The sequence below is a fragment of the Ctenopharyngodon idella genome, chromosome 1 (assembly GCF_019924925.1).
Source record: "Ctenopharyngodon idella isolate HZGC_01 chromosome 1, HZGC01, whole genome shotgun sequence".
NCBI lineage: Eukaryota > Metazoa > Chordata > Actinopteri > Cypriniformes > Xenocyprididae > Ctenopharyngodon > Ctenopharyngodon idella.
In genome coordinates, this window is record NC_067220.1 from 15,193,457 (window position 1) to 15,220,966 (window position 27,510).

Sequence of the window (27,510 nt, forward strand, 5' to 3'; positions counted from 1 at the left end):
TTGATTTAAACAAATGGGAAATACAAATGGGCAAAAATAGTAGACTAATGACAATACACCATTACTGTGCAAGCAAAAACCACAAGCGTTATATGGATTTTTGTGCTTGAGATGGCATAAAACTGTATCATTACAAAACATCAAGCAGCAGCAGTCGCTTTTGATGTTTCAAAGACAATTCGATTGAATACAACCCTAAATTTCCTGGAATTAAGAGTTCAAATGAAGAACATCACGTGTGGCAAAGACGACATGAAAGGTGAATAAAGTCATGCAAGGTTTGCGGAACTTGGGTAGACACACCAACAGCACCAGATTTACCAACCCTTGGTTTTCCTTGCATATTTTGCTTGAATGAAAATGATCTTAAAAATAGTTACAAACTATACATAGTTTAAGGCATAAAAGTGATGCATTAGCTTATTAGCATTTAATGCATCATTGGCAATCTAGACAAACAATGTGAAAGCCGTTCTAAAATGTAGGCAGCAACATTAGGAAGAATCCTAAGGCAGCATGATATATATCATTTTCAGATAAACCAATCCCAGAATGCAATGCAAAATAAGAACATGTTGACTGAAAATACACATATGTACTGAAACATATTGATAAAAAAATGGTATAACCTAATCAAAATTTCACTATTTCACCCAATATCTGGGTATGTTTTCTGTTTGTTATTGTATTGTTAGCTTAGCAACATGCTAAGGTTAAACTCTGTTGAAATCAAAGGTGAATTCTGTCTGTCGTGTGTTTTATGTGATGAATGCTACGTTTTGTTCCTGCATGATCACCTGAGATTGCTTGACTTTTAGGATGTTGCCTTAAAACTAGCTGCCTATGTAGATATTATACAGCAAGGTAGCTTTTAGGTTTTGGAACAGCGCTATTGTATTTGTGGTAAAAAAAGGTAAGCAAATCTGGCTCATTGGTTAAAAGGGGAGGGTCTACTGGGGTGATGTCGTGCAGGGGGCGGGGTTGTTGTCATGGGTACCAGTGCTGGGGCGGGGCCTGTGTCTTTGGGGCTGCTGGCTAGGTTGGTTTTGTTGTTAACCTGTAAGTGGGATGAGGAGCAGATCACACATTACAAAATATCACACTGACGGGGTCTACTGCATCACACTAGGGATACAAAATTACACAAGACCGGGGGAAAAAATGAGTTCTGTGACAAGGCATCCACAACTAGGAATTCACAGATATAGTGACAAGCACAGATACACACGGGAGGGATCTGATGATGTATGAACTGATGAATACAGCAACTCACAAACTATGGAGGACACAAGCCTGAACATATACTCTGCCACAAATAATAAGATAATTAAAACATTAAATTAAAGGTCCTGGGGTTTTGTAAATGTATTTACTAATTATATATATATATATTTTTTTTACTTTTACAGTTACCATATGTCAATCAAAATTGCACCCATTTACTTTCTTAATGTGTGTTCCTAAAATTATTGTGAATAAATCATCAGTGAACTTTCCAAGTGATCCAATCAATTTCTGGTGCTTAAAAACAAGTCCCACCACTGCATTTTTTTCTTGTGCAATTTCCTGTTTCAACCGAACATACAGCACAGTATGGCACATTATGGAAGTAAAACGGGTTGTGAATTGCAATTCACAATAATAACATATCCATTTTAAATCTTGTTCTTTGAGAATTTATTTCATTTTCTCTTAAATAAAATCTGCTAAAGACATAAAAGACATATGAGTGACGGAATCGTGCAACAAACCAACATCACATTTTGTTACTCATGATGATATGATCTAGATCAGAAAATAAAATCAAGAAATGATACCGAAAAAAGTAGATGGGGAGAATTCACTAAACACTATTACAAAAACCGGCATCTTTTGGAGTATCTGGCATAGTGCTGCACCATGTATATTTAAATTAAAGTGTCCCTATTATGCTATTTTAGAGGTCTCCTACAAAAGGTTTACATGCTTTCAAGGTCAAAAAACACTTTCATTTTCTCATAATATATATTGCACATCACCTCATTTCAAGAGTTTGAAAACGGTATGTTCGAAGATTCAGTCTCTCTGAGCTCCCCCTTTCCGAAAGCCTTCTCTGCTCTGATTGGTCAGACGGCCCAGTCTGTTGTGATTGGTTTACAGCATGTGTCGTAAACAAAACGCCTATTACCATATTACCGAATTTCAGCTCCGGAGGCTTCCTCAGCACTTGATATACAGTGATATGAACAGTAAACGATGCCGCCGCATGTCCACAACACGAACCAAAGTCTTCCAGGCCTCAGCTACAACTGCAGTGTTTGAGGGCGGGTCAAAATAGACGTTGTTTCTCGGGCAGCCAATGAAGAGCGTAGGTTGGCATTATACAAATGTGTTACATTGTTACCAAAGACTATAGATATAGATAGACGGTTCACTCCTATTAGTTATGAATGGGAGAAACTGCAACGCGCAATATGGCGGAATACGTCCCGCCTTCTAAGTAAAAGAGCCAATCACTGATTGATAAAGTCATTGCGTCACTGCAGCTGCCATTAGAGGCTCCGGTTCCCATAGAAACCTAAGACTCACGCATAGGACTGCCCATGCGCATTGGCTCGTCTAGCCAGATAAATAAGTATTTAAAGCTATTTGAGCATAAGAAAAAACATTAATGGGACAGTTGACGTCAGATTTTGTTGCCGATTTGAAATATGTTATTTAATTGTGAGTTCGCCAAGCAGTTTTTGATATTTCAAGATTCCCCAATTCAAATAAATAGGACTTGGTATTGGATGCCTGAAATAGCTGCCTGGAGGCGTTGCAAATATGACCGCTGAGACTTTCCTCGAAAGGGACTTTGTTGTTACGAAGGTATGTAACAGGAAATGAGACTGGAATTGCTAAAGACTCGTTTTAGCAGTTCAGAACTGACTCTTTCATTTAGGAAGCAATAACTTTATTTGTTATGCACTTTGGTCTTTAAAACTTTGCAGACCTTACATTCACAAACAGCTATTACACACTGCATGAAAGGTAATAATGGGGCATTTCAAGCAATTGTCATTTGTATTAGGAAACAAGCCCTGCTTTCTAGATTAATATAGATTGCACTTTATTTTTAGTTATCTGCACTCAGCAAAAGATTTTGGAGGTTTGATTGGAGGTTTGGTTGATTTGCACAATTTCTTTAGCGAATCGCTAAACATCAGAGATCAGTAAACAGTGAGCACAATTCATTATTAGTGAATTCCCCCAGAGAGTTTTAAGTAAAATAAATCTTTATATAATATACCATATATATTAAAACACTGAAAAACTGAAACACAAATAAAAGTGAGGATGATGGGTAATTCCATTTAATTTCCAGCAAATTCAAGGAATTAACTAAACTAAACATTTCATTAATGGCTGAAAGGTCCAAATAGATTTTTATTGCCAAAATGTAATATATTGCCTATAAAACCTGAAAATTGGAATTGAAATGGAATTGATCAAAATGCCACACATCACTGTAATATATGAACTATATAGTCATTGAATTGGAAACTGATCCAATTAAAGACCTCAGAATTTCTGGACAAACAACCAACAAACGCAACCTGAAGGATACACAATGTTCTGCTGCAAGATAATTCTCAGCCATTGCCAAGTACTCATGTTCTTTATCCATCTTAGTTTTGCCAAAAGATGAATAGGAAACAGATTTAACCCACCTTCACACCATCTGTCTTCTTGTTCAACAAGCTTTTGGCTGCTGTTGGGTGAAAAATAAAAAAGAACCATGAATAATTATGTATTACATTACAAATCCATAAAGGCACATGCAGCAGGCATTCTGGGATTACTGTTCTCCTTATTGTGTCACAAGACCTCGGGCAGGAGAAACAACTCACAGTCATACAAATCATTCATTTTTAGGATAGGAACTCTTGATACACAAATGCAAGGCTAAGGGATCAAAAAGATTAAACCAGAGTAAGCAATTCTATTCTTTGAGGATGTGTGTTTGTGTTAGAAAATAAAATGATATGCTGTACAATTTTCTCACTGCCTATGACTGTAAACTGGACAATTTTTTTTTAAAGAAAAGTCACACTTTTTTACCTTAAAATAACAGAATAATATAATATAATCTTTTCGCAATCTAGCACTGCAAATATAGTTTAGTCTTAGTTTAACTTCTTGAACCTAAAGTGCACACATTTGTCCTCGAAGAAAGAGCTGCTTTACAATACAGTTTATCACAAATTAAGTGCAGACGAACACACATGTATTACATTAGATTAAAGCTTTTCTATCATTCTATTATAACATGTTTCCAACTACATTTTGCTAACAGCCATCATGTATGAAAAATGCTAAACCATTGAATTATACCTTATTTATAAATGTAACATTCCAGAATGTACATGAACATATCCAGATGCAAATGTAACCAGAAAATGAGCAAGCATTCAAGATACTTGTTCTATAAGCAAGACAGGAAACATTTACTCCCCCAGTAACTCAAAATTATTATCATGATTACATTCATAAAGTACTGTTTGCTATTATATTATTGAATATGCGTATTTTGCAATTTCAACTTGCAGTTTTGTTTTAAAAATTACATGTAGACTAAATGTTAGTTGACGTTATGAATGTAATCTGTTTGATTACATGCAAACAAGGGTAGTTAGTAGCTCAGAGTAACAGGGAAGTGTGTCAAACAAGCAAACCAGCTCACTGGTTAGAGTAAAAACACATCCCCTTCTTATGTCCAATCAGACTCTTACCTCACAGGACACACAGGACCCCCCCAAAAAGAGATAAAGCAATGATGAACAGGAAAGAAATGTTAAATAAAATGTCTGAAAAGGGGGTACTGCACCACCTCACTTTAAAACAGCCTTTGTTAAAAAAAAAATAAAATAAAAAAATAATAATAATAAACACCAAATTAACAACGATATATGTAAGAAACAATAGCATTATGAATCAAGTTCACGATATACTGTATATAAGAAGATAAAAAAGAAGGGAGTCTAGGTATTACTTTATTTTAATAGTCCACTTTAGAAATTTTAACTTTGCAACTACATGTCAACTAGCAGTCATTGGAGTATTAGTAGACTGTCTGCTTGATCTGCTAACACTTGACTATATGTAACTTTGCAAGTACATGCCAACTTATTCTACTAACGCTAACCCTCGCCTAACAGTCTATTAATACTCTAATGAGAGTTAGTTGACATGTAGTTGCCAAGTTACTTATAGTTAGTGTCTAAAGTGGACTATCGAAATAAAGTGTAACAGGAGTGTAGGATAAACACACTCAAACACAAACACATTCATACATACAGGTCAGCAGAGCCAGACATACCTGAGAAGTTTCTTGTGACCAGAAGAGTGGTCAAAATTGCACCCTAGTTGCAAAAAAAGTTTTGGAAATGAAAGAAAAGGAAAAAACAACAAGCAAGAGAGAAATGAAAGAAAGAATAGTACAGAAGCAACAGCAGGAACAATGTATACCCTCATTTTTATAAAGTATTTGGAGGATGCCTAATTTGCTAGAATATCTTGTCAGTTTTGGGCATTGCAAATCATCATTGTATTGCAAAACTCTTCCTTCCCCATAACATTATCACTTTGGTCCAGTTATTCCCAGCTGGTAGGTAACGATTCAGATTCTGATTCTGCTTATAAATTCAGATTCTCATTGATTCCTAATTTCGATTCCAATAAGGTAAAAAAAAAAAAACAACTTTGATATCATTCACATTTATTCTAAGTCTTATTGCAAAACATTTCATTGTAGCTGAATACCATGAACAAAAATCAACAGGCTAAAGAACACTTACACAACTTTTGCATATGGTTTAAAAATACCATAGCAAAAACAACTAGCCTATCTAATATAAATTTCAAACATTATTAAAAAAGAACAAATAAATTAGTAATCGCACAAATAAATACAACTGAACAAAGATATGATTGAAATAAACATTGTTTTAAGATTTTCAGGTATACAGGTACAGAAACTGTAATCAAATGTAAAATAACACTGCACTTTTTAAATAAAATATACATTACAAATATAGTTACAAAAGTTATTCAGTCAAGAACAGCGAGGGAATTTTCTCTTTGTCTTTTGTTGTTTGATTAACATTATTATAGAGACGGCAGCAGGAATATTAGGCTGCTGTCACTTTAAGAGCTGCACGGATCCAATATACCGGTATGAGTTTTCTTTGTCAACCGTTTACGTTCACTTAAGACATAACTGACTGCGTTTACATGGACATTTTGACATATTTCTGTGTGTATTTGTCCAGTAAAGTGCAAAAAGACAAGAAAGAGAACAGTTCAGTATCGAGCACTATTCAGTTTGAGAGATGGCTTTCCGTGCCTCGTGGGTCTTCATGCGCTTGATTGGTTTAAAGTCATATTAAAATTCAGTTTAATGCACACAAAGGAATTAATATGAGGAATTTTAATTTTTAACAAGTATCTATTTCCTGACCTTAAGTATCCGATTCCAGAATTGGAATCGATTTTCGATCCCCAACCCTACCCATAGCTACCATTATCCAGAAATAACTAACTTACTTTCCATTAAAAATGACAAATGCAATATAAGTTAGTATAATTAGATAGGGAGTAATGCAATAATGTAACACATTACATTTAAAAGCAACATTGTATATCTAGACCTTGCATGTAGTGAGTGGGTAAATGCATGTTGAAATTCATGTGAAGAAAACTCTCAAGGTGTGAAGAAAGCTAAAGGTTGGTCAAAAGACATGTAGAAGATGTTTGAAGAAAAACAGACCAAAACTAACCTTGAGTTTCCTTCTGGCATTGAATTTCTTCAAGCACTCCACGGTTTCCTGTCTGTGCATCATAGAGGCTACAGTGGAGCGTTGCTACAGAAAGAGAAAAAAAGACAGAGTGACTGCAAGTCCTTACTGAGGATTAGGAAATTATTATGTTGTATAATAAAGAAAAATGCGTGTTAGTGTGTGTTTGTGTGTTGAAACACATACGCAGATCCAGGGGTGTTTGAGGGCTTCAGCAGCTGTGATGCGTTTGGAAGGATTGATAGTCAACATCTTATTAATCAGATCTTTAGCTTCAGGGGTCACTGTGTCCCACTCAGGAGAAGGAAACTACACAGAGAGATAAGACAACACAATAATGTGTCATTTAATCATTTTGTATGAATTTGTAATCCTTGGAAGCCCAAGGGACTGAGAATGACATCAATTTATCATCAGTTCCCCAGTGGTTATTAGCATCAGATACATTTGTAGCTCTAATAGTGTGTTCTTAGTGTGTTCACCTCATCTTTGTGAACACTTTGCAGGCAAATCATTAGAAATTCAGACTCACGTCATAAGCACCAGCCTTAATCTGCTGATAGAGGCGATGCTGGTCTTCATCCCAAAATGGAGGATATCCAACCAGCAGAATGTAGAGAATCACACCTATGAAACACATTTCTTTTTATAACTACATTCAGAGAGAAATATTCTTCAAACAAATACTCAAATTTGAAATACATTTGACATAAACTGGGCTATAATGTCTGTATTCAAGCAATCTTAAGCCGCATTTCCACCGAAATTACCCGGAACAATTTGTCCCAGGAACTTTTTTCCATTCTTTTCCCCAGACTTGTTGCTGTCTGCATTTCCAACGCGGTCTAAAAAACCGTGTAGATTAGGCAAATTAGTCCAGTGACGTAGGACTGCGTGTGACTTTCCAGTTCCCACTGGATTTCGTCCTCCGCATATAAGCTTAAAATATAGTATATAGTATATATATAGTATATATATATAATATAGTAAAGGCTGAACCTTGTCGTTGGTCCATCAGTAGTATTTTTTAAAGTCAATGCTGCGTGAAGTCATCCAATCAAAATGCTGCATGAACTCAACCAATCAGCATGTTTAGCGTCCAAGGCCCACCCCCGAAAGTTCCTGAACTTTGAAAAAGTACTACCTCACGAGCAGGGACTTTCTGAGGGGGAAATTTTTACGCAGAACTTCATTTAGACCCTGGTCCCTGCGGTCGAAACACACCGAGTACCACAAGTCTCAAGTTCCTGGGGAAAGTTCCTGCGGTGGAAATGTGGCTTTTAGAAGTATGTTTTCGGACATCTACCATAGTAATGTATTTTTGTGTAACAGTCCCATGATATTCTTTGAAGAGAGACAATACCATTTAAATACTATGGTGCCTGAATATGGTAATCATTCAGTACCATTTGGAATCTATATCTCAAAGTACCATGATATTACCATCTGTCCATCTTCTCGTATGTGGGAAGAACATCCTGATGGTGAATTTGAATAATTGTGCAATCGTTTTTACATCAAGGCTAAATTGAAACATTCATTTTCCTGCTTGAGTTAGACTAACTAGTTTTAAGCCTAAAAACAGAAAGACAATTTACCAGGGACACTCCATTTGGCTGATTAGATTCAACGCTGCTTAAAAACTCAGGCTGCAATAATTTAATAATCAGTTAATGAGCTTCAACAGTGACATCCATCATACCAACTCACTTATGAGGCTGATATTTTTGTGGCTCATTCATTCCTTACCGCAGGCCCACATGTCCACAGGTTTGCCATAAGGATCTTTCCTCAAGACCTCCGGGGAAAGGTACCCTGGAGTACCAGCAAAACCTGAACAAAGAGCGTTTTAGAGGAATAAAGGTACAGTTTCTACAGCATTTAATTACTGTTTAGAATACTAAAAAGTGTTATTTGCCAAGTTGGCTTGTAAAAGCTTAGTCATGCAGAATTGTTTACAGCAAAATTACTAATAAAGCAGTGTTCCCTATAGACTTCTGCTTTTGCAGCCTTTGCTGGTCCTGATTACACACTAAACAAAACAGAATTATGTTTGTAGCATATTTGTTTTAATTAAATATTCTCTTTACAACAATACAAAAAATATTTTTTAATGTTTTTGAGTACATTACTCTTCCGCCGCAAATCAATGCGTACGGGCGTCTGCTGGAAGCAAGTTATTATAGTTAATAAAGTTTTAAATATGGATATTTTTCTTACAAAAACCCATCACTTTGCTTCGGAAGGCCTTTATTAACACACTGGAGCCATATGGATTACTTTGATGATGGATGGATGCATTTTTTTGGCTTCAAAATGTGGCCCCCATTCACAACCATTATAAAGCTTGGAGGACCAAGGATATTTTTAATATTTGTTCGTCTGAAAGAAGATATTCATATACACCTAGGATGGCTTGAGGGTGAGTAAATCGGGGGATAATTTTCATTTTTGGATGAACTATCCCTTTAAAAGCTGATTCATTTGTAAACTGGACTACACTGATCGTCCTACATGCTTGTTTTTGCATGCATCAATTATCTTCTTCTATCAGTTCTTTTAATATTACAACAAATTCAAACTCGCAACTCAGGTAAAACGTAAATATATATATATATATATTATTTTGTGGTACTTACCAAACCATGCCTGCTGATCACCCTGAACTTCTATGGCCAAACCAAAGTCAGCAAGTTTAACTGCCGCCCCCTTCATCTTACTGGCCAACAGCAAATTCTCAGGCTTCAAGAAAAGCATGCAGACACACACAATCATATCACTAAATGGTCTTAATTCTCCCTTAGGTAATGGTTTTTCTAAAAGCAGCTATTTATTGAATAAAAGACTGTTTTAATAGCAGCCATGCTATGATGACTCATTCCTCCTCAGCAGGTTGAAAGACATTTTGGAAGAAGAACAAAAAAGCTAAATCTGTCAAAGTCTGAATTGCATCCGCACAAATGTGGATTGATTTTCACTAGCTAAAAGGCTTTGTGAAGATTTCAGTAGAAGAAAGGAAAACATATTAGATTCTCAGACACAGCAAGGCTATTTTCTGTTAGACAATATGAGATCCGGCTACGTCAGACTGTGCTAAATTTGGCACTGGACTCTGTTACATTGAGCGCCACTGTCTGGAGAAGTGTGAGTGTGTGTGTAAGTGTGTGTGTGCATGTCCTGACCTTCAGATCCCGGTGGACAATCCCATTAACATGGCAGTGATGAACGCTCTCCAGAATCTGCTGAATGCAGTGACTGAGAGAGAGAGAGACGGTGAAAGAGAAAGGTAAGACAGAGGGGAAGTGTGACAATGGCAGGCAGAAGGAACAAAAGTAAAAAAAAAATCAAGTAACATAAGAGGGAACTTAGAGGAAAATAGAGATAATGGGGACTTTATCAGCCTTTTATGAAGTAAAAATGCAATTGTGGAGGATTGTACATAGAATTATACATTCATGAGAACGCATGCAGTCATTAATCATCTATAAATAACATGCTGCACACTTTCTTGTCCAACTCCGAAGACACACATGCACATTTTCCTTTACACATGCAAAATTACACTCAGGGAGGCGAGGCTGTAGAGGGAAGCAGTGTATAATTTATCATCAGTATAAATAACCTGCACACAGAGAAACAGGCTCACAAAAGAGTCATGTGACCTAAAAGAACTGTCTGTAAGCATATTTTATGTAGAACAAACTTGACGCTAATGAATGTACTAATGTGCTATTGTTGTAATGTGTCTGTCTGCATGTTCTTACCTGGCATCAGCCTCGCTGTAGTACTCTCTTGCTACAATGTCTTCAAACAGCTCACCTCCAGTAACCCTGAGGTCAAAGGTAAATTATTGAATATCAAAAGCTATTCAAAACCTCCACTGAGAAACTGTTTTTATAGATCTTTTTCTGAGGTTTTTAAACAATGCTACATGCTATTTTAAAATGGTTAATTCCTTGAAGTTCTATTCTATACACAATCCTGAAGCCAGATTCACTGTTTCCATAGAAACAGGGAATTGCCATAATTTCCACAGTGGGGAGTTTTTGCAAGATAGTGGTAGACAGTTAGACTGTAAAGTGGAGTAACAATAGACATTATGAGGTGGGGCAGACAAACCACTATGGCAACACTCAATATGGCGGCTATAGGAAGGACCTTTTAATTAAAAGAGCAAACCGACTGAAGCAAAGGCAAAAAGTACTTATCACAGAAATAATGTACTTAATATAAAAGAATATATAAAAGTGTGAACTGAATGTAATGTTTTCGGACACTGTTATTTACGATTAAATAAATGATTTAAATGATTTATTCTATTATATCATTCACAATGCTTTATTTTAGAAGTAGTTCATTCATACTAATATTTAGGGCTTGACATTAACTTTTTTGCTCACCAGCCACTGTGGCTAGTGGTTTTCCAAAGTTACTAGCCACTCAGCATTTTCACTGGCCACAATTTTGACATCAATATCATGGGGAAAAACTGCCATATAGATATTTTAAATAATATCTCATAATTTGGCAGCAAGTATATTAGGCTGCTGTCACTTTAAGACCTGACGCACGGATCCATTATGCTGTTACACATGCGTTTTCTTTCTCAACAATTTACGTTCACTTAAACTGACTGTGTTTACGTGAATACTTGCCAAGATCAAATTTTTGACATAATTTTGTGTGTATTTGACTATTTAAGTGCAATAAGCAGCAAAAAAGAACTAAATTTAGTACTGAGAGGCGGCTTTATGTGCACGCACTTTGGGTGTGAGCAAAAAAATCAGTGGGAATTAGTAAAATTATGTGCAATACGCGCAATCCCACGCCGAAATTCAAGCCCCGTAACACCAACAATATTCATCCAGAGCAAATGAAATGAGTGAGTGAGGGGAGGCGGGTTTGTGTGTCAACTCGCTGTTGGAGAGATGAGAGAGTGAGAAAGCGCAGCTGGTCTCATGTATCTATTCTGTGGAAAATGAGCATTGGAAGTTGGAAGCATTGGAAGATTTTTCAGTATTGAAATGTATCTAAAAATATATATTATATATATATATGTATATATATATTATATAATTATATATAAACTTCAACTTATATATATATTATATATAAACTTCAACCCACCAAAGTGGCTAGTAGGAGTGACTGCGTTATACGCCACTGCTGAAATCCACCCGCATTTGGCGGGAGTTAATGTCAAGCCCTGCTAGTATTCCTCAAAATGTCGTGAATATCGTGTAATATTGTATAACATTGTGTAATATTTGCTATTCATGTCAGAGCTGTTTGGTCCTTCTGGAGGCTAGTCCAATGATAAAGTGGGCTGTATTGTTGAGCTCTACTCAAAAAACTACACTAAAAATCAACATTGTATGTTTATTCGTACAAAAGCTGACAGTATTCAAAAATAGCAGTGCAAGCATTTGTCAGACTGTGTGAATCTGGGTCACAAACAGTTGAATATCACTGAATATGACAGCTTGTGTCTCTCTACTTGTTTTCTCCACTTGCTTGTCCTTGTGTTCTCCTCTCTGTTTGTCTGCCCTTCTCCTATCAGCCACATCAGCTACTAGCAGAACTTCATAAGCCATTTTTTGATGTCATACAGACAGAAGTCAGCACAATCCACTGGTCTGCTCGATTTCTAAGGCTACGCTCACACAGTCAGTGTTTACGATTGACAACCACCCAACTAACAAAAATATGTTTTAATTTGGAGTGTAATGGTACATGTATTCATCCCGAAACCTCATTTTACGGACGCCACATTTCGGTGCATACAGTCAGACGACGAATACAGTCAGTCAAAGGCGATCCACACTCCAATCCAGAAGGGGGCGTGTGCGGTAATGCAACGCTTTTGGCTAACTGCCACAACAGGAAAAAGCGCAGAAGAAGAAGAACAAATGATCTATGCATTGATATGTTTACATGTATTCTCTCAACTAGTGTTTCAACCACAGAAAGACAATAAAACAGCTTGAAAATAATATCTCACGTAACATTACATTTACCTCAGGCAAGTCATTTAGTGTCCACAGCATGTTAGTTCACTAGAAAAATGAACTCTAGAGGGGAGCATTTCACTAAATATATGTACTATATTAGCTTATATATTCATTATATTTACCTATTAGTAATGTCTTAATTATTTAATATATGTTTAAATAAATATGTCATGAAAACAAGTTATGACAGTAACTATGTATATGATTATATTTCAAAAATGGATTAGAGTAGAAAAATAATTGAAAAATGATTTTATAATTAGATTTAGAAGTTGATCTGCCTTATGTACAAAACCTGCCTTATGTGCAATTTACATGTTTTTTGTTTTTTTATTTGAGTGTTGATTATTATATCTAAAAATAAATAGCACCTGAATTTAATAGTTTTGGCTCTGTTGTTAATTGTAACCTTTAATATTATATGTGCAAGAAGGGTATGGTTTACAGCATTAGCTGAGATAGATTTTTTTTATCCTTAAGAAAATGTTACTTATAATTGAATTTATTTAAAGAAAGAGATACAATTTGCTCAATAAACCACAGTTTAATAAAAAGGAAGAAAAAAGAAGCATTTTTATGTTTAGTTTTCTCCCCCCTGCTGTACCAAACCGTGACTTCAATACCGAGGTACGTACCGAACCGCCATGTTTGTGTACCATTACACCCTAGTCTCCATTAAGATTTGAAAACGTTATTTCTGAATGTTTTCTAAAAGTTCAAAACATCAAGTTTTTTAAATATTAAAAAAAAAAAAAAAAAAAAAACGTTATACCAATTTCATTTAATCATTCTGCAAACATTATGAGAACGTTACTTTTAACATTCTGAAAAAAGCAGCAACATTTTAAAAATGTTAAATGAACTAAAACGTTTCAGGGAGAAAAAAATCCATGAACAATGTATAAATAATATTTTTGTGCTAATGTTTTGAGAACATTATTAAAGACCAAATAACTCTGAACAAAACATTCTATTAATGTTACTGGAAGAACCCTTGTTCATAACTTTGAGAAAGCCTTGCCAGAATGTTAGTGCTCAGAGAACGTTCCCACAAACAGGTATGATTCTTGAATAGTCCTGTTCACACAATAATATATTATTATATCATTTTGTTGTAAGAATGGAGTTGTCACGATTGTTTATATTCAAACTGTTTGTGAACGTAACTATTTAACACTCTAAAACAGGACTGATATCTGTATTCATCTGCTGTGTGAACATAGCCAGAAATGTATTTTATTCTATAAGTCAGTTCTATAAAGTAACGCTGAAAGTAGGCTCACTGGTTTGCCGAAGGCTGCCCTCTGGGCACTGTCCTGCTATCACATAAATATCAGCAGTACTTTGTAAATGGGGCAGTCTAATACTAACCACACAGACTCTGAGAAAGCAAAGATAGAAAAGAAAGCCTATTAAGAAATGTGGAGAAAAAGAGGAGATTAAGTTAATGTATATACTTACAGATCAAAGACTAGGTAATGGAAGCCCTCCTCCGATATGCTGTCATGAAGTCGAACTACAAAGAGAATTTTGCTCCGTCATTTCCTCATCTTTAGTTACCATTAGGTAATACAGATCTCTGGTAGAATGTCTCTGGAAAAACTGAGTCGATTACCAATATTCGGGTGTTTCAAGAGACGGCAAATCCTGGCCTCTCTCTCCAGCTTCTGGTGATCTGAAACAGATAAAGAAAAAAAAAAATGTTTCTGATATATTGGAGATGTTTTAACTGACAAGGTACAGCAGGTAGATCTGTTCATAAAACCGTGCTTTTTCATGTCTAATGTTTCTGAGAGCACTGCAGATCTTTGAATCACCACCAGAGGACAGTGTTTTGATGCCTGTGAGTGTGTATGCGAGGCAGATGGCACCCTGACCTGCAGAAAACTATAAATAACCACATGCGCTCTTCTCTCTTCTGTACTAATCCGATATAAAAAACATACTAAACTTAACTCGCAAGCAGAAAAAACACAGTTCTCTAAAGAATCATGTGACACATTCATTATTCAAAATACTTTTAAGCATCTGGCGTTACAATCAATTAACAAGCCATTAACACACAAAGGAAAAGACAAATTAAGAAAGCACATTTTGTTTCAGAAATGATCCTTACTGCATAGTGTACAGTATACATAGCCTTCTAATTTATATATAAAAAAGAAACAGTCTGCAAAGTATGCAATTAAAAATGCTTCAACATTGTCACTTGACCTCATTTGGTTGCATGTTAAAATCAGCAAGAGTTATCTCAGAAAGGATTATTTTGCATTTTTATTTATTTTTGTGTAATAATACCTTAAAGTTTGGCAGTCTGATCAAATAATGAGTTAAAGTCTTCCTTTAGTCAATAATTTTATCCTTTAACTACCATCTTTGATCACCAAAATGACATATTTAAACCTTTTTTTTCCTGTGTAAAAAAAAAAAAAATTCTTCATGTCTTAAAATAGTTTGAATTTAACTCTACACCCTTGCTTCATTTACTGTACACGAATCCATGAACATGCAAATTAGCCCCGCCTCCACTCAATCACACACGCTCAGAATACCTGATCCACTCGGTCAACTTTACTGTAGCAAACGCTGCACAATGGCAAGTGGAAATACTGATTTAATTCAGGCATATCTGTTTAAACCAGAAACTGATTCAGAAGAAGAATCGGAAGAGTGAATTATAGGCTACAGGTTGTCTACAAGTCGATGTATCAGAATGGTAATGCATTTTATATATCGCTCTACAACATCAGACACATAAGGGTAATTAATATGATTTGCCTTTTGCTTGATTACGCTACCAAATGGCTAATAATGTGTTGCTAATGTTACACAAACCATGTTCCCATTTGCCATCTCAAGTCTGCCTTCTAAAAATCAGTATCCTTAGAAACGCTTTGAACAACATAGAACGTCAGTGGAGAAAGGCATATAGGTCATCGTAACATCGTAATATACAGTACATCATATACATAATTTACCCACTATTTTCTTAAATGTACCCGATTTTTCATATCAACAGAATATACCATGATAACCTGGCTTTCTCTTGAGACCCCTCTGCTTCTCAGCATAGTTAATGATATGCTAAAGACAACCCCGCACTTTAACGGGGTTGGTTAACATATTTGTGACGTAAGGAACAAGGGCACTTTTAAACCGCGTTTTTTAGGGGCTGTTTAAACAACACCATTTTCAACTAAAAACTGAAAACTTTTTATGCGTTTTGGCCATTCATTTATATGACAACAGCGTTTTAGGGGGTTTGAAAACGCAAACTTTTGAAAACAGGTTTCAAAGGGTACGTTTACACGACAACGATATGCTTAAAACAGAGACGTTTTTCCTTTTCAGTTTTCCGCATACAGATGATCCCCATTCACAATGATCCACGAAAATGCCTAAAAACGCTGTATTCTGCTGTCAGGCCATTAGATGTCGATGGAACATTATAGACTGAACATGTAATACGCATGTGAAAACATATTAAATCGCCATTTTGTGCCGGCATGTTTCTACAGTAGCCCTAAACGGACAAACTGCTCTACAGAGCGCGTTTGCTTGACTTGCTTCTCTCTGCTGTCTCAGACAACGACATTTTTGTCCTGTGTTGGCCACCATAGCTTCTCTATATTGCAATTCGCAACCTCACTGCTAGATGCCGCTAAAATTTACACACTGCACCTTTAAGCATATCAAAAACATCACACAGACACATAAACACATTAAAAACTGATTGTTCACCACAGGGGGTCTTTAAAAAGAAAAACATTTAAAAAATAAAGGTGAATTCGTTACATAGGAAATGGAAGGTTAAACATAAATGAATACTGCACATTTTGGAAAATGTCATTCTGGTATTTTATGTGTACTGTGCACAGTATAAAAACTGCAAAAATAGCATGAAATACATGCTAGTATGCGATTCTGCACGTAGTTAGAGCTGATTCATAGTGAAATGAAGCCTTGTGAATCATATGAAAAGGTGATTCATTTGAATTTGAATTGAGATCATAAATGAATAGCTCATGTCTGCACAGCCTTTGGCCACATTCAGATCCTTCTCTCATTTTTGTTCAGATGGAGGGAATAAATTAAGTTGTAAAGGGGGTGAGGGGGATAAAATAGCATGCACATTAGCTCAAATCACTCAACTTACCATTTTTACCGATGAGAATCAGTATATTTCAGTTTATCAGGTGTCATCTCAGGTTTGGCAGTTTATTCTCAATTTCACAAGCTTCTTTCAGCCCCACACAACTCTCTCATTCTATAACTAATCAACTCCCCCCCACCCGCCCACCCCACCCCCAGCTCCACAGGTAGTCCACCTACCAACCGGCCAGACATCTGTTGTCTAGCAACTCCTCCACCAATCAGAACGCAAAGGCCTCTCTTCCTCTCTGCAGTGGAACCAGCCCTGCATGCAAATATCAGAACCCTCTGGATCCCATAGAACCCAAGCAATTACAGCAGAACTCTCAAAGTTGTGCACCAAACTTTAACACCATGTCCCGTCACCTCAGACAAATGAGACAACAAGTCAATAAATAGTTCTTAACAATCTACAAATATAGCACCATCTTATCATGACTACGCAGTTGGTTACATAATTCTCACATCACATATTTAAACAAAACTGTTTCAGCACAAGAATTATGCGCATGTGCATTCCCAAGACGTGCTCAGATTTAGACTGAAGCAGATGGCTTATTCATACATCTGAACAATATCAGTGCTATTAATCTGGACCAAGAACAACCACTATCATAAATAACACTTTCATTATTGGACAACTGCAATGAAACAATTAATGCCGCAGACCAGAATTATGGATCATCTAGCCACTGGTACGCATTATTCATAAGGACAAACACTTAGACTATTAATCGTAGCATCAGTTTGGAGCAAAAAAAAAAAAAATCCATTTCAACCATAAAAAGGCCTGGATGTGTGTGATAATTTGTATATGGACTGTTTGTAAAGTATTGTACTGGACTATTTACAGGTATGAATCAGGCTTGTTAGTAGTAGAGCAGTTTGTGCACTATAAACAGTACAGTATGTGTAAAATGCAGTCCGGTCAGTAGCAGGGAAAGGCCTACATTTGACAGTCCTGCCTCCTCTCCTCTTTTTTCTGCTGTTCTCTTTTTTATTTGCTATCTGAAGCCTTCCGCACTGCAGCAGTGTGTGTGTGTGTGTGTGTGTGTGTGTGTGTGTGTGTGTGTGTGTATGTGTGTGAGTTAGAGTATTCCTTCATGTTTCGTGCTGCTTTTCCAGGAGATTAATGAGAGATTTGAGATCATCAGAGAGAGAGAGATAGAGAGAGAGAGAAGCAATAAACCTCTGAAATGAATGACCAAACCTAGTCCTTTGACTTGGCTATAGCAATCATGCTTGATAAATAAATAAATAAACACGGTTCAAAATCTTATGATCTTTATCCAGCTGCCTATATTCAGACCAGAATAGAACCAATTCACCAATTCATTGACTTCTTTATCATCCAGAAACAGCTCAATTTACGTGCACCACCAGTAAACCAATGGTAACAGTTGTATAGTCAAGACAAAATTAAAAAATATTTGCAAATTGTATTGCAAAATTGCATATATTTGTATTTTGGGGTCGAATGCACTCTTAGCACCGGGGAGGTTGACTTTATCATGATTGTTCGGATACTTATTCCAACATCACTTGCAATTTTTTTCACACTAAGATGTCCAGTACTCATTATCCATTACATGGGCGAGATTGGTAATAGTGATCACTGAGTAGCTGATAAGGGTTTTATCAATGGCCAATGCCAATACTGATAAATGTAAAGCAAATATATTTGATATAGACTACGGTATTCACAAATAATGTTTGCAATATTAGCACAACAGCGACCACATACTTTTTAGAAATCTTGATATGTGAGGTATTTTTCCCCATTCGTTTTCTCCATAGTGATTTCGAGAAAATCTTTAATAAAGGGTTCTAAGCCATGAGCAAAACCACTCTGATGAATTACAACATTACAAATTTAGTCTCAAAGCAAAAAAATGGAAAAGTACAAGACTTAATACAGTATGTCTTCTATGAAGCTTTTAACCACATAGTTCAGCATTGAAAATTGCATAATCAAACAAAAAACAGATAGTAAAATATAAAACTCTTGATTTATAGATAAAAGTATAACATGAGATGTATTTAAAGTTTATCACAAAATAGTCAAATGGGTATGAGTTGCTTGAAATTTAATATACTATCACATGGACTTGCGGCTTCTAAAGAAGCAATTTCAGACCTCATGGTTTTAGGAGGTTTATACATTACTCTTAAAAATCAATAGTGCTATATGGAGAAAGTGAATGGGACTTTTACTTCCGAAACACCACTAAAAATATTTCAAACAGAAATCTTCCATTATTCATTGATTAGACTGATGGTCGATTTTGAAACTGACACTAGCAGAGACGTTAAGGAGACACCAGGGAGAGATAATGCTTCTGTTAATTGGCCAAGCGAGGCCAATAATCTCAAAATAGCTGATTTATTGGCCTGGCCGATGTATCAATCTATCACTTTTGGTAAGATGATATCAATCCCAATTGTTGATCTGTCAGAATATGAAAAATATTAAAAAAGATTGCCCACAAACATGCACAATTCAAGGACACACTGAGGATGTACAACATCAAACACCCAGACAAGAGCTTAGAACAGAACATTCAGTTCTCGATGGAAATATGGTACAGCATGAAACATTACACAGACTATTCTGCAAAGTGTGATGATGTTTAGCTCCTCCATGTCTCTCAGGCAAATGACCCTTTAGCTCCAATGAGACCACAGACTCTCCAATGAGTTAAAGTCCTCAGACATGAGAGAAACTGAACTACTGGTCAGAGAGCAAAAAAGAGAGACTGGAAACTGAGAGAATGTGTCTCTAATTAAAAGTGCCCTAGCTATCTCTCCTCAGAATTCTGTGGCCTAGTTTATTAAAGTGGGCATTGAGTTTCTCTCTATGCTACACTACATAGTCGGAGCACTGACCTACTAGTTTTGCACACAGCCTGAACAGAGAAAGAGGTTGCATTTGAAACTGAAAAATGCTGTCTTTGCAGGTATGATACGGGCAACAAAGCAGCTTCCTTAGGTTTTAGATGCCGAAAGAAAAAAGAGCATAGACCAGAATATCTGACAAATATAAGCCAAATACTCCGTTATACATTTCCACTGCATCCAAATTTGTATACTGCCTACTAAGTACTGCATTTGATTTGAAAGAACTTACTTCATGACTATTAATAACGTATGTTCTATAAATATGCATGTGTATAGTACAAATAAAGTCTCACATGTGCCATGTTGGAATTGTCATGTGACCTACATCATTAGCCGGGTCACTCCATTTACCAATATGGCTTCATGGGATAGTAAAAAACTAAAAAAAGATATTCTAATTCGACTAAGAATTACACACAAAAACGTCATTTGAATTTGACAAATAATCTTTTTTTTTTTTTGTCCCTAATAATCAACATAATGCAGGGGAAAATGTAATATGAATTGCAGCAGTGCTAAACTGCTCATCGCATCTTATAATTAACAACAAACTATCAATGTATGAATCAAACTAACTGCTGACAGTTTCTTTCTCACACATCATTTTATTATATCCGTGTACGTGGTTACAGTCAGATCATATACAACACTGAAGTCGCTCCTGAACTCTGCACTGTCTTGCCCACTCAAGACAGTGACGTGAGCTCCACAGTCTTCACTCCTATTGGTTGTCGCTCGCAAAATTTGCTGCTCATTTGCATACATTTCTGAACTTTTGTCACGTTTCGCATCGCTTGACACGCCTACATTCTGTCGCCGATGGTCACTGTCCCTCTTGTCGCCGGAAGTCAGCAGCTCTCCATTGAAAATGAGAGCTTTGTCGCTGCGTATCGCTGGCAGTGCGAACGGGGCTTGACTATATTGGATGCGAGCATTGCCCTTGAGTCTGCCGACAAAAAGATAAAAAGAGGAGTAAATGGAAGCGTAAAGGAACATTCGCTTTGACACGTCCAGTTTAGACAGCTCATTTACTCATTTTGGTAGAGACTTCATGGATCGCGTCAGAGGATTATGTTTGTTCGGAGAATTTGACTGCAGATTAAAGGGTTAGGGTTTACGATTCTTTTGTTTCGAATCAGTGGTTCGGATTGTGTATCAAACTGCCGAAGTCACGTGAACTATTGAAATTTCAAAACACTTATGACGTAACGAAGCCTCGTTTACTGAAATCATGTGACTTTGGCGCTCCGAACCACTGATTCGAAACAAAAGATTCGTAAAGCTTCAAAGCAATTTTTTGAAATTGGTCATCACTAGATATTGTTAAAAAGTCATTATTTTGTTTTTTTTGGCACACAAAAAGTATTCTCGTTTCTTTATAATATTAAGGTTGAACCACTGTACTCACTTGAACTGTTTTAAATATGTTTTTAGTACCTTTCTGGGTACTTAATTATCTTGCTGGCAAAGGAGGCCTCACTGAGCCATCGGATTTCATCAAAAATATCTTAAATTGTGTTCCGAAGATGAACAAAGGTCTTACAGGTAAGAACGACATGAGGGTGAGTAATTAATGACATAATTTTCATTTTTGGGTGAACCCTTTAATTTGTAGACGAGGCACAGTGTAATGGAGAGTTGACAGTTTTATATGGATAGATTAACCATAACCTGTTTAAAAAAAAAAACGGAATTATGAAATTATGAAATACAATTATGAAGTAATTACTACATAAGTGGGTCAAAAAAGCACTCTTAAGTTCAACTAATTGTATTTAATATAAATTCCATTTCCATTCCATTTCCTATATGAGTTCAGTTCACAAATTCCATCTCCATTTAATATATATGTGTGTGCGTTTGTATGTGTGAGTGAGAAAGAGAGAGAGAGAGAGAGAGAGAGAGAGAGAGAGAGAGAGGTGTGTACTGTATGGCTGCGTATGAGGTGCTGTCTGTCTGAGAAACCAATGAGTTTATTTTTAGCTTTGCAGCACCATAACCTCTCATGTGATTGTAGTCTCTCTCTCGCACACCATGAGTGAATGACTCAACATAGGTCAAGGAGATTCAGAGGTAGTGAACATTCTGTCTTGAACTGCAGCTCTGACAAGGGCTCATGTGAATTCTTCATTAACATCATCTCTGAATTATTGCCTATATGCTTGCAGAAATGTCTAACTTAGCATCTTAATGTGAAATATTCATTATGAATTCAATATGTGTGAAAGAATACAACAAATATGGCATATGCGATTGAACAGACTGCTCTGCCAAATAAGCTCTCTATGAACGTTGAATGAAATAAAATGTGAAATGTCTTTGCTCTAAAAATGTTTGCTGCAAAAAAGAGTTATATAGTCTAATAATAAATGTGATTATTTTATATAGTATGTGTTATAATCGATTCTAATTTGTCTCATCAACATCAACGACCAACACCAAATTACACAACCATACGAACCATTGAACAGACTATATTTTTAATATTGTTTTCATTCATGTCACAAAAAATACAGTGTCTACCATCACTAAGATTCATAGTATATCAAAGCAAATGAGGTACAGCTGAGCACAGTGCTGCAATGCTCAGGAGTACTAAATGAGGACAGATGAGGTCAGAGAGTGTTTTATTTTTTTTTCTGTTATCTTCACCACAAGATACTAAATCATAATAAACTAGCAGATTCTTTCTTTTAACATTCATCTGGTATATTATAAACACATACAGCAGCAGCATCAACATGGACAATGACCATCTGGTTGTTTTGTCAGACACCAGTCTACTGCATTTCTGCTTTCTCATTCTCTCCTTCCTCTTTATCTATCTCCAACACCATCCTCCTTCTTGTTGTTCTTTTCTGTATTTTGTTGCCTCTGCATGGCATTTGCCTTACGTAATACACAATCTGTACTCAGCTTGTCTTTTGACCTCTCTTTTGCCTTTTTTCTTATTCCAGTTCTCTAGATTACAGTCTTTATCCTCCTCTGCATTTTTCTATTTTTACACAGCAAATATTTCTCATTATTAATCAGCATCTTTGTCTTCAAAAACACATACACACATCTAAACATCCTGAAAACAAGACAAATTTACCTGAGAAGCAATATGATATTAAACCACTTACTTTCAAAGATTATTGTGTATTTTGAACATATACTGTAGTTTATTTTATTTTATTTTATTTTTAATGGCAGATTTTAAAGGAATAGTTCACTTTCAAATAAAAATTTCCTGATAATTTACTCACCCCCATGTCATCCAAGATGTCCATGTCCTTCTTTCTTCAGTCGAAAAAAAATTAAGGGTTTTGATGAAAACATTCCAGGATTTTCCTCCTTATAGTGGACTTCAATGGTCTCCAAACGGTTGAAGGTCAAAATTACAGTTTCAGTGCAGCTTCAAAGGGCTTTAAATGATACCAGACGAGGAATAAGGGTCTTATCTAGCGAAACGATCACATTCCGTATTCTTCAAAAAGCTTACGCTAAATGTCCTACACCTTCCCCATTCAACTTAAGGAAAAACGGAACTGGCGCCGCGTTCGTTCCGTAAGTTGAATAAGGAAGGCGTAGGACATTCAGCGTAAGCTTTTTGAAGAATACGGAATCGCGTTCTGGTGGAAGCACTTGTGATGCGATCATTTGTGCCTATAAAGCATATACATTTTGATTTTTTTTTTCAGAAAATGACTGATCGTTTCGCTAGATAAGTCCCTTATTCCTCGTCTGGTATCATTTAAAGCCCTTTGAAGCTGCACTGAAACTGTAATTTTGACCTTCAACTGTTTGGAGACCATTGAAGTCCACTATAAGGAGAAAAATCCTGGAATGTTTTCATCAAAAACCTTAATTTCTTTTCGACTGAAGAAAGAAGGACATGGACATCTTGAATGACATGGGGGTGAGTAAATTATCAGGAAATTTTTATTTGAAAGAGGACTAATCCTTTAATCACTTCTTTTAAAGGGATAGATCACCAAAAAATGAAAATGATCCCATGATTTACTCACCCACAAGCCATCCTAGGTGTATATGACTATCTTCTTTCAGATGAACACAATCAGAGATACATTTAAAAATATCCTTAGTCCTCCAAGGTTTATAATGGTTGTGAATGGGGCGCCGCGTTTTGAAGTCAAAAATAATACATCCATCCATGAAAAAAAGTAATCCATACGACTCCAGGGGGTTAATAAAGGCCTTCTGAAGCGAAGCAATGCATTTTTGTAAGAAAAATATCCATATTTAAAACTTTATAAATTCAAATTACTAGCATCAGGTGGACGACTGTATGCAGAATGCGCAAGTTGATTTGCGACAGAAGAGTATCCTTTAACCTGACGCACAACGTAATGATGAACACGGAGGCGCAGTGGATAGAGCAAAACAAATCACCGGTCACAGATTATAAGTCTAAAACAATTATTTTTAAAGAGAAATTTCGGAGGATTTCAATATAAGAGAAGAGGAGCTTAAATTTGTTGCACAGCCTTATTTGTTTGAACCGCGAGAGGCATCTAAGCTTACAATACTCCTACATCCTGCGTCATACATCGCGTCAGAGGGTTACTCATTTGGCGCAAGACGACTTGCGCATTCTGTGTACAGTCGTCCGCCGGAAGCTAGTTATTTGGATTGATAAAGTTTTAAATATGGATATTTTTCTCACAAAATCGCATCGCTTTGCTTCAGAAGGCCTTTATTAACCCCATGGAGTCGTATGGATTACTTTTTTTTTTTATAGATGGATGCATTATTTTTGACTTCAAAATGCGGTCCCCCATTCACAACCATTATAAACCTTGAAGGACTAAGGATATTTTTAAATATATCTCTGATTGTGTTCGCCTGAAAGAAGATAGTCATATACACCTAGGATGGCTTGAGGGTGAGTAAATCATGGGATCATTTTCATTTTTTTGCTGGTGACATACACATTTCTGGTTTGGTGTTGATGATGGGTACTTAAGCCGTATTGATGGGGGTGTGGTCGTATTTAAGATTTTATTCAGTTTCATGACTTTTGAAATTAAGGTACCTCACATATCCAGGTTTTTGAAGACAGTGGAAATCCTGATTCTTCCAAATAATAATAATAATAATAATAATAAAAGTCAGGTGGGTGAATTAAAATAAGAAATATACTTCGATACAAAAAATTAAAATATACATTTCTTATACTTAGATACAAAAAAGGTTGGGGGAAAAAAACTTTAGAAATCACAAAAAAATTCTCAGGTTAAGCAGCTTCCCACAATAAATAAATAAATTAATTAATAAAAAGCAGTTGTCAGCTTCATGAGCTATTTTTACGCAATCTGACAATTAAAAATATATATATTGTTGATGTATATAGTAATGTTGATTCAGTTATTTAAAAATTTATATTTTTAATACTACATTTATTCACAATTTTGTAGTTTGTTTAAATGTTAATCACAAGAAGCACAAGCACAAGATGCATGCTGCATGTCCAAAACCGCATACTGTCTAGTAGGTGCTAAATTTGGTTTAAAAATGTATGTTCTAGCCTATATGTATGAATATGGGGAGCAGTGCTGGGTAAATTACTCTAAAAAAGTCATTAATTTCTCGCTATGAATATCACCTTCAGTAATTAGACTACAGTATTAATTACTCTCTCTAAAAAGTATTGCATTACTTATTACTTTCTAAATTCCATATCAACCTCGACCAGTTGAACAATGCAAGGATAGACATGAAACTGCCCTTTTAATTCTTTCTAATAAACAATATACAATTGCATAAATTATTCTTGAACTGACCAAAGTGTGTAAAAGGAAAAGGTTACATTTAAAATAAACATTTTAACATTAAATTTTGATTTTTATACAGAATTGTTGTATAGTCTATTAAATTACAGAAAAATTAAGAGTAATCCATTACTTTACTTTTTCATGGGAAAATTAAATGACAGTAATTAGATTGCTTAGTAATTAAAAAGGTTCACTAAAAAGGTTCTTTAGGGAACCCAAAATTGCGTCGTGCTGCTCATGTGAACAGGCGTCGGCCAATACTGAGACCTGGAAGCGCTGCAACGAATATAGCGCAGGAGAATGACGGGAGAGACGAATTTGTTAAATAAAGTCATTATTTTTGTTTTGTTTTTGCACACAAAAAGTATCCTCGTCACTTCATAACATTTAGTTTGAATCACTGTAGTCACGTTGACTATTTTAACAATGTTTTTACTACTTTTCTGGACCTTGAATGTGGTAATCTTGTTGCTTTCTATTGAAGATAAAAGAAAACTCTTTCATCAAAAATTGCATCAAAAATATCCTAATTTGTGTTCCGAAGATGAACGAAGGTCTTACGGGTGTGGAACGACATGAGGGTGAGTAATAAATGACATAATTTTCATTTTGGGTGAATGAACCCTTTAATAAATGCTGGATGGCTTGTGTTGCTAAATGGCTTGCGATTAATTTTAAAACATATTGTATGATGAAGAAAACGCTGTATTACTGTTACTAAAAATAAAGCTGCATCTGACACGGTCCGTGTCCTGGTTGAAATTGCTTTTCTCTGGATTTCTCTTATTTCTCTCTTTCTTGGAAACGTCTGGGATAATGTAAGTACACAAGTCAACAAAATATATAACACTTTTCTAGTGGTTTTTGGATATTTTAATCCAGAAATCTTACATATTGTGCCTTTAAAGAAAAAAACAGCAGGATTTTGACCTATCAGTAATCACCTCACCTCCTTAAGTGTCACCCTTTACCCTGCGTTAATCTAGGACTGGAGGTCATGATCCCACTAGCGGGAAAGGGTCTAGTGTCAATGTGCTTATATGTGTGTCTGTGTGCAGTGGCATTTATATATATGTTTGTGCTCATAGAATTGTAATTCCTGAGCTTATCACAGAAAGAGCTTAAGACCATCTCTGACACGGACCAGCATCCAGTGCAGCGGAGCACTGCAGTGCTCAGCGAGAGAGAGAGAGAAAGAGATATGAATACAACATAAACTGCCACACCACCCGATGCTGTATTTTTGGAAACGATATCCCAGCATGCACCAGTGCAGCGATACTGATCCCAGAATCTAGGTGTCCATTTCAATCCCACTGTGCAGAAAGGGGAGGGGGGGGGATGTAATTCGATCCTAATGATCCAGAAAATATTCTCGTTTTCCTTTCCAAAACCTACATTTCGAGAAGGGAATCTTTAAAGCAAAAAAATAGAATTGTTTCATAGAAACATGAGTCATATGATTGGCTCTTAGGAGGAGAGATGCTGTGGGAGAAGCAAAATCATTGGTAGTTCTGAGGGTGGGAAGGAGGCTGATTGGTTGTTTTGCCCTATAGCAGCAGAGCCTGCAGGCAAACAGGCCAACAGCAACAATTACACTGACAGATCTGAAAGAACTGGGTCGCTCTATGCCCACACTTTCCAACAGGGGATAAGACCAGCCAAAGCCTTTCAAAGCACACACATATACATACATATATGCTCATATATCACCTGTTACTGCGCTTATACACACAAGAACACAAAACACTCAACTTACTGCATCCAGAGACTCATTAATACAGTGTTCAGATTGATACAAGGATGTATGTGATTCTCAAGCATATAATCCCTTCAACTTCTTCACAGCTACAC

General features: G+C 36.1%; 1 protein-coding gene across 14 annotated transcripts in view; it reads right to left on the minus strand.

Annotated features, from left to right (window-relative positions):
- The window catches only part of camk2d2 (calcium/calmodulin-dependent protein kinase (CaM kinase) II delta 2), a 44,273-nt gene that overhangs the window by 13,546 nt on the left and 3,217 nt on the right, over positions 1 to 27,510 (minus strand). For 5 of the 14 annotated variants that reach the window (XM_051889212.1, XM_051889192.1, XM_051889247.1 and 2 more), the window contains exons 3-14: positions 14,445 to 14,504; positions 14,291 to 14,345; positions 10,583 to 10,648; positions 10,001 to 10,073; positions 9,458 to 9,560; positions 8,568 to 8,651; positions 7,351 to 7,445; positions 7,005 to 7,127; positions 6,801 to 6,884; positions 5,342 to 5,384; positions 3,693 to 3,733; positions 998 to 1,057 (exon numbers count right to left, since the gene is read on the minus strand). In XM_051889212.1, coding sequence (XP_051745172.1) covers positions 998 to 1,057; positions 3,693 to 3,733; positions 5,342 to 5,384; positions 6,801 to 6,884; positions 7,005 to 7,127; positions 7,351 to 7,445; positions 8,568 to 8,651; positions 9,458 to 9,560; positions 10,001 to 10,073; positions 10,583 to 10,648; positions 14,291 to 14,345; positions 14,445 to 14,504 — 887 coding nt within the window. The remainder of the gene's footprint in view (positions 1 to 997; positions 1,058 to 3,692; positions 3,734 to 5,341; positions 5,385 to 6,800; positions 6,885 to 7,004; positions 7,128 to 7,350; positions 7,446 to 8,567; positions 8,652 to 9,457; positions 9,561 to 10,000; positions 10,074 to 10,582; positions 10,649 to 14,290; positions 14,346 to 14,444; positions 14,505 to 27,510) is intronic. The other 9 variants (XM_051889231.1, XM_051889268.1, XM_051889285.1 and 6 more) reach the window with 3 other exon arrangements.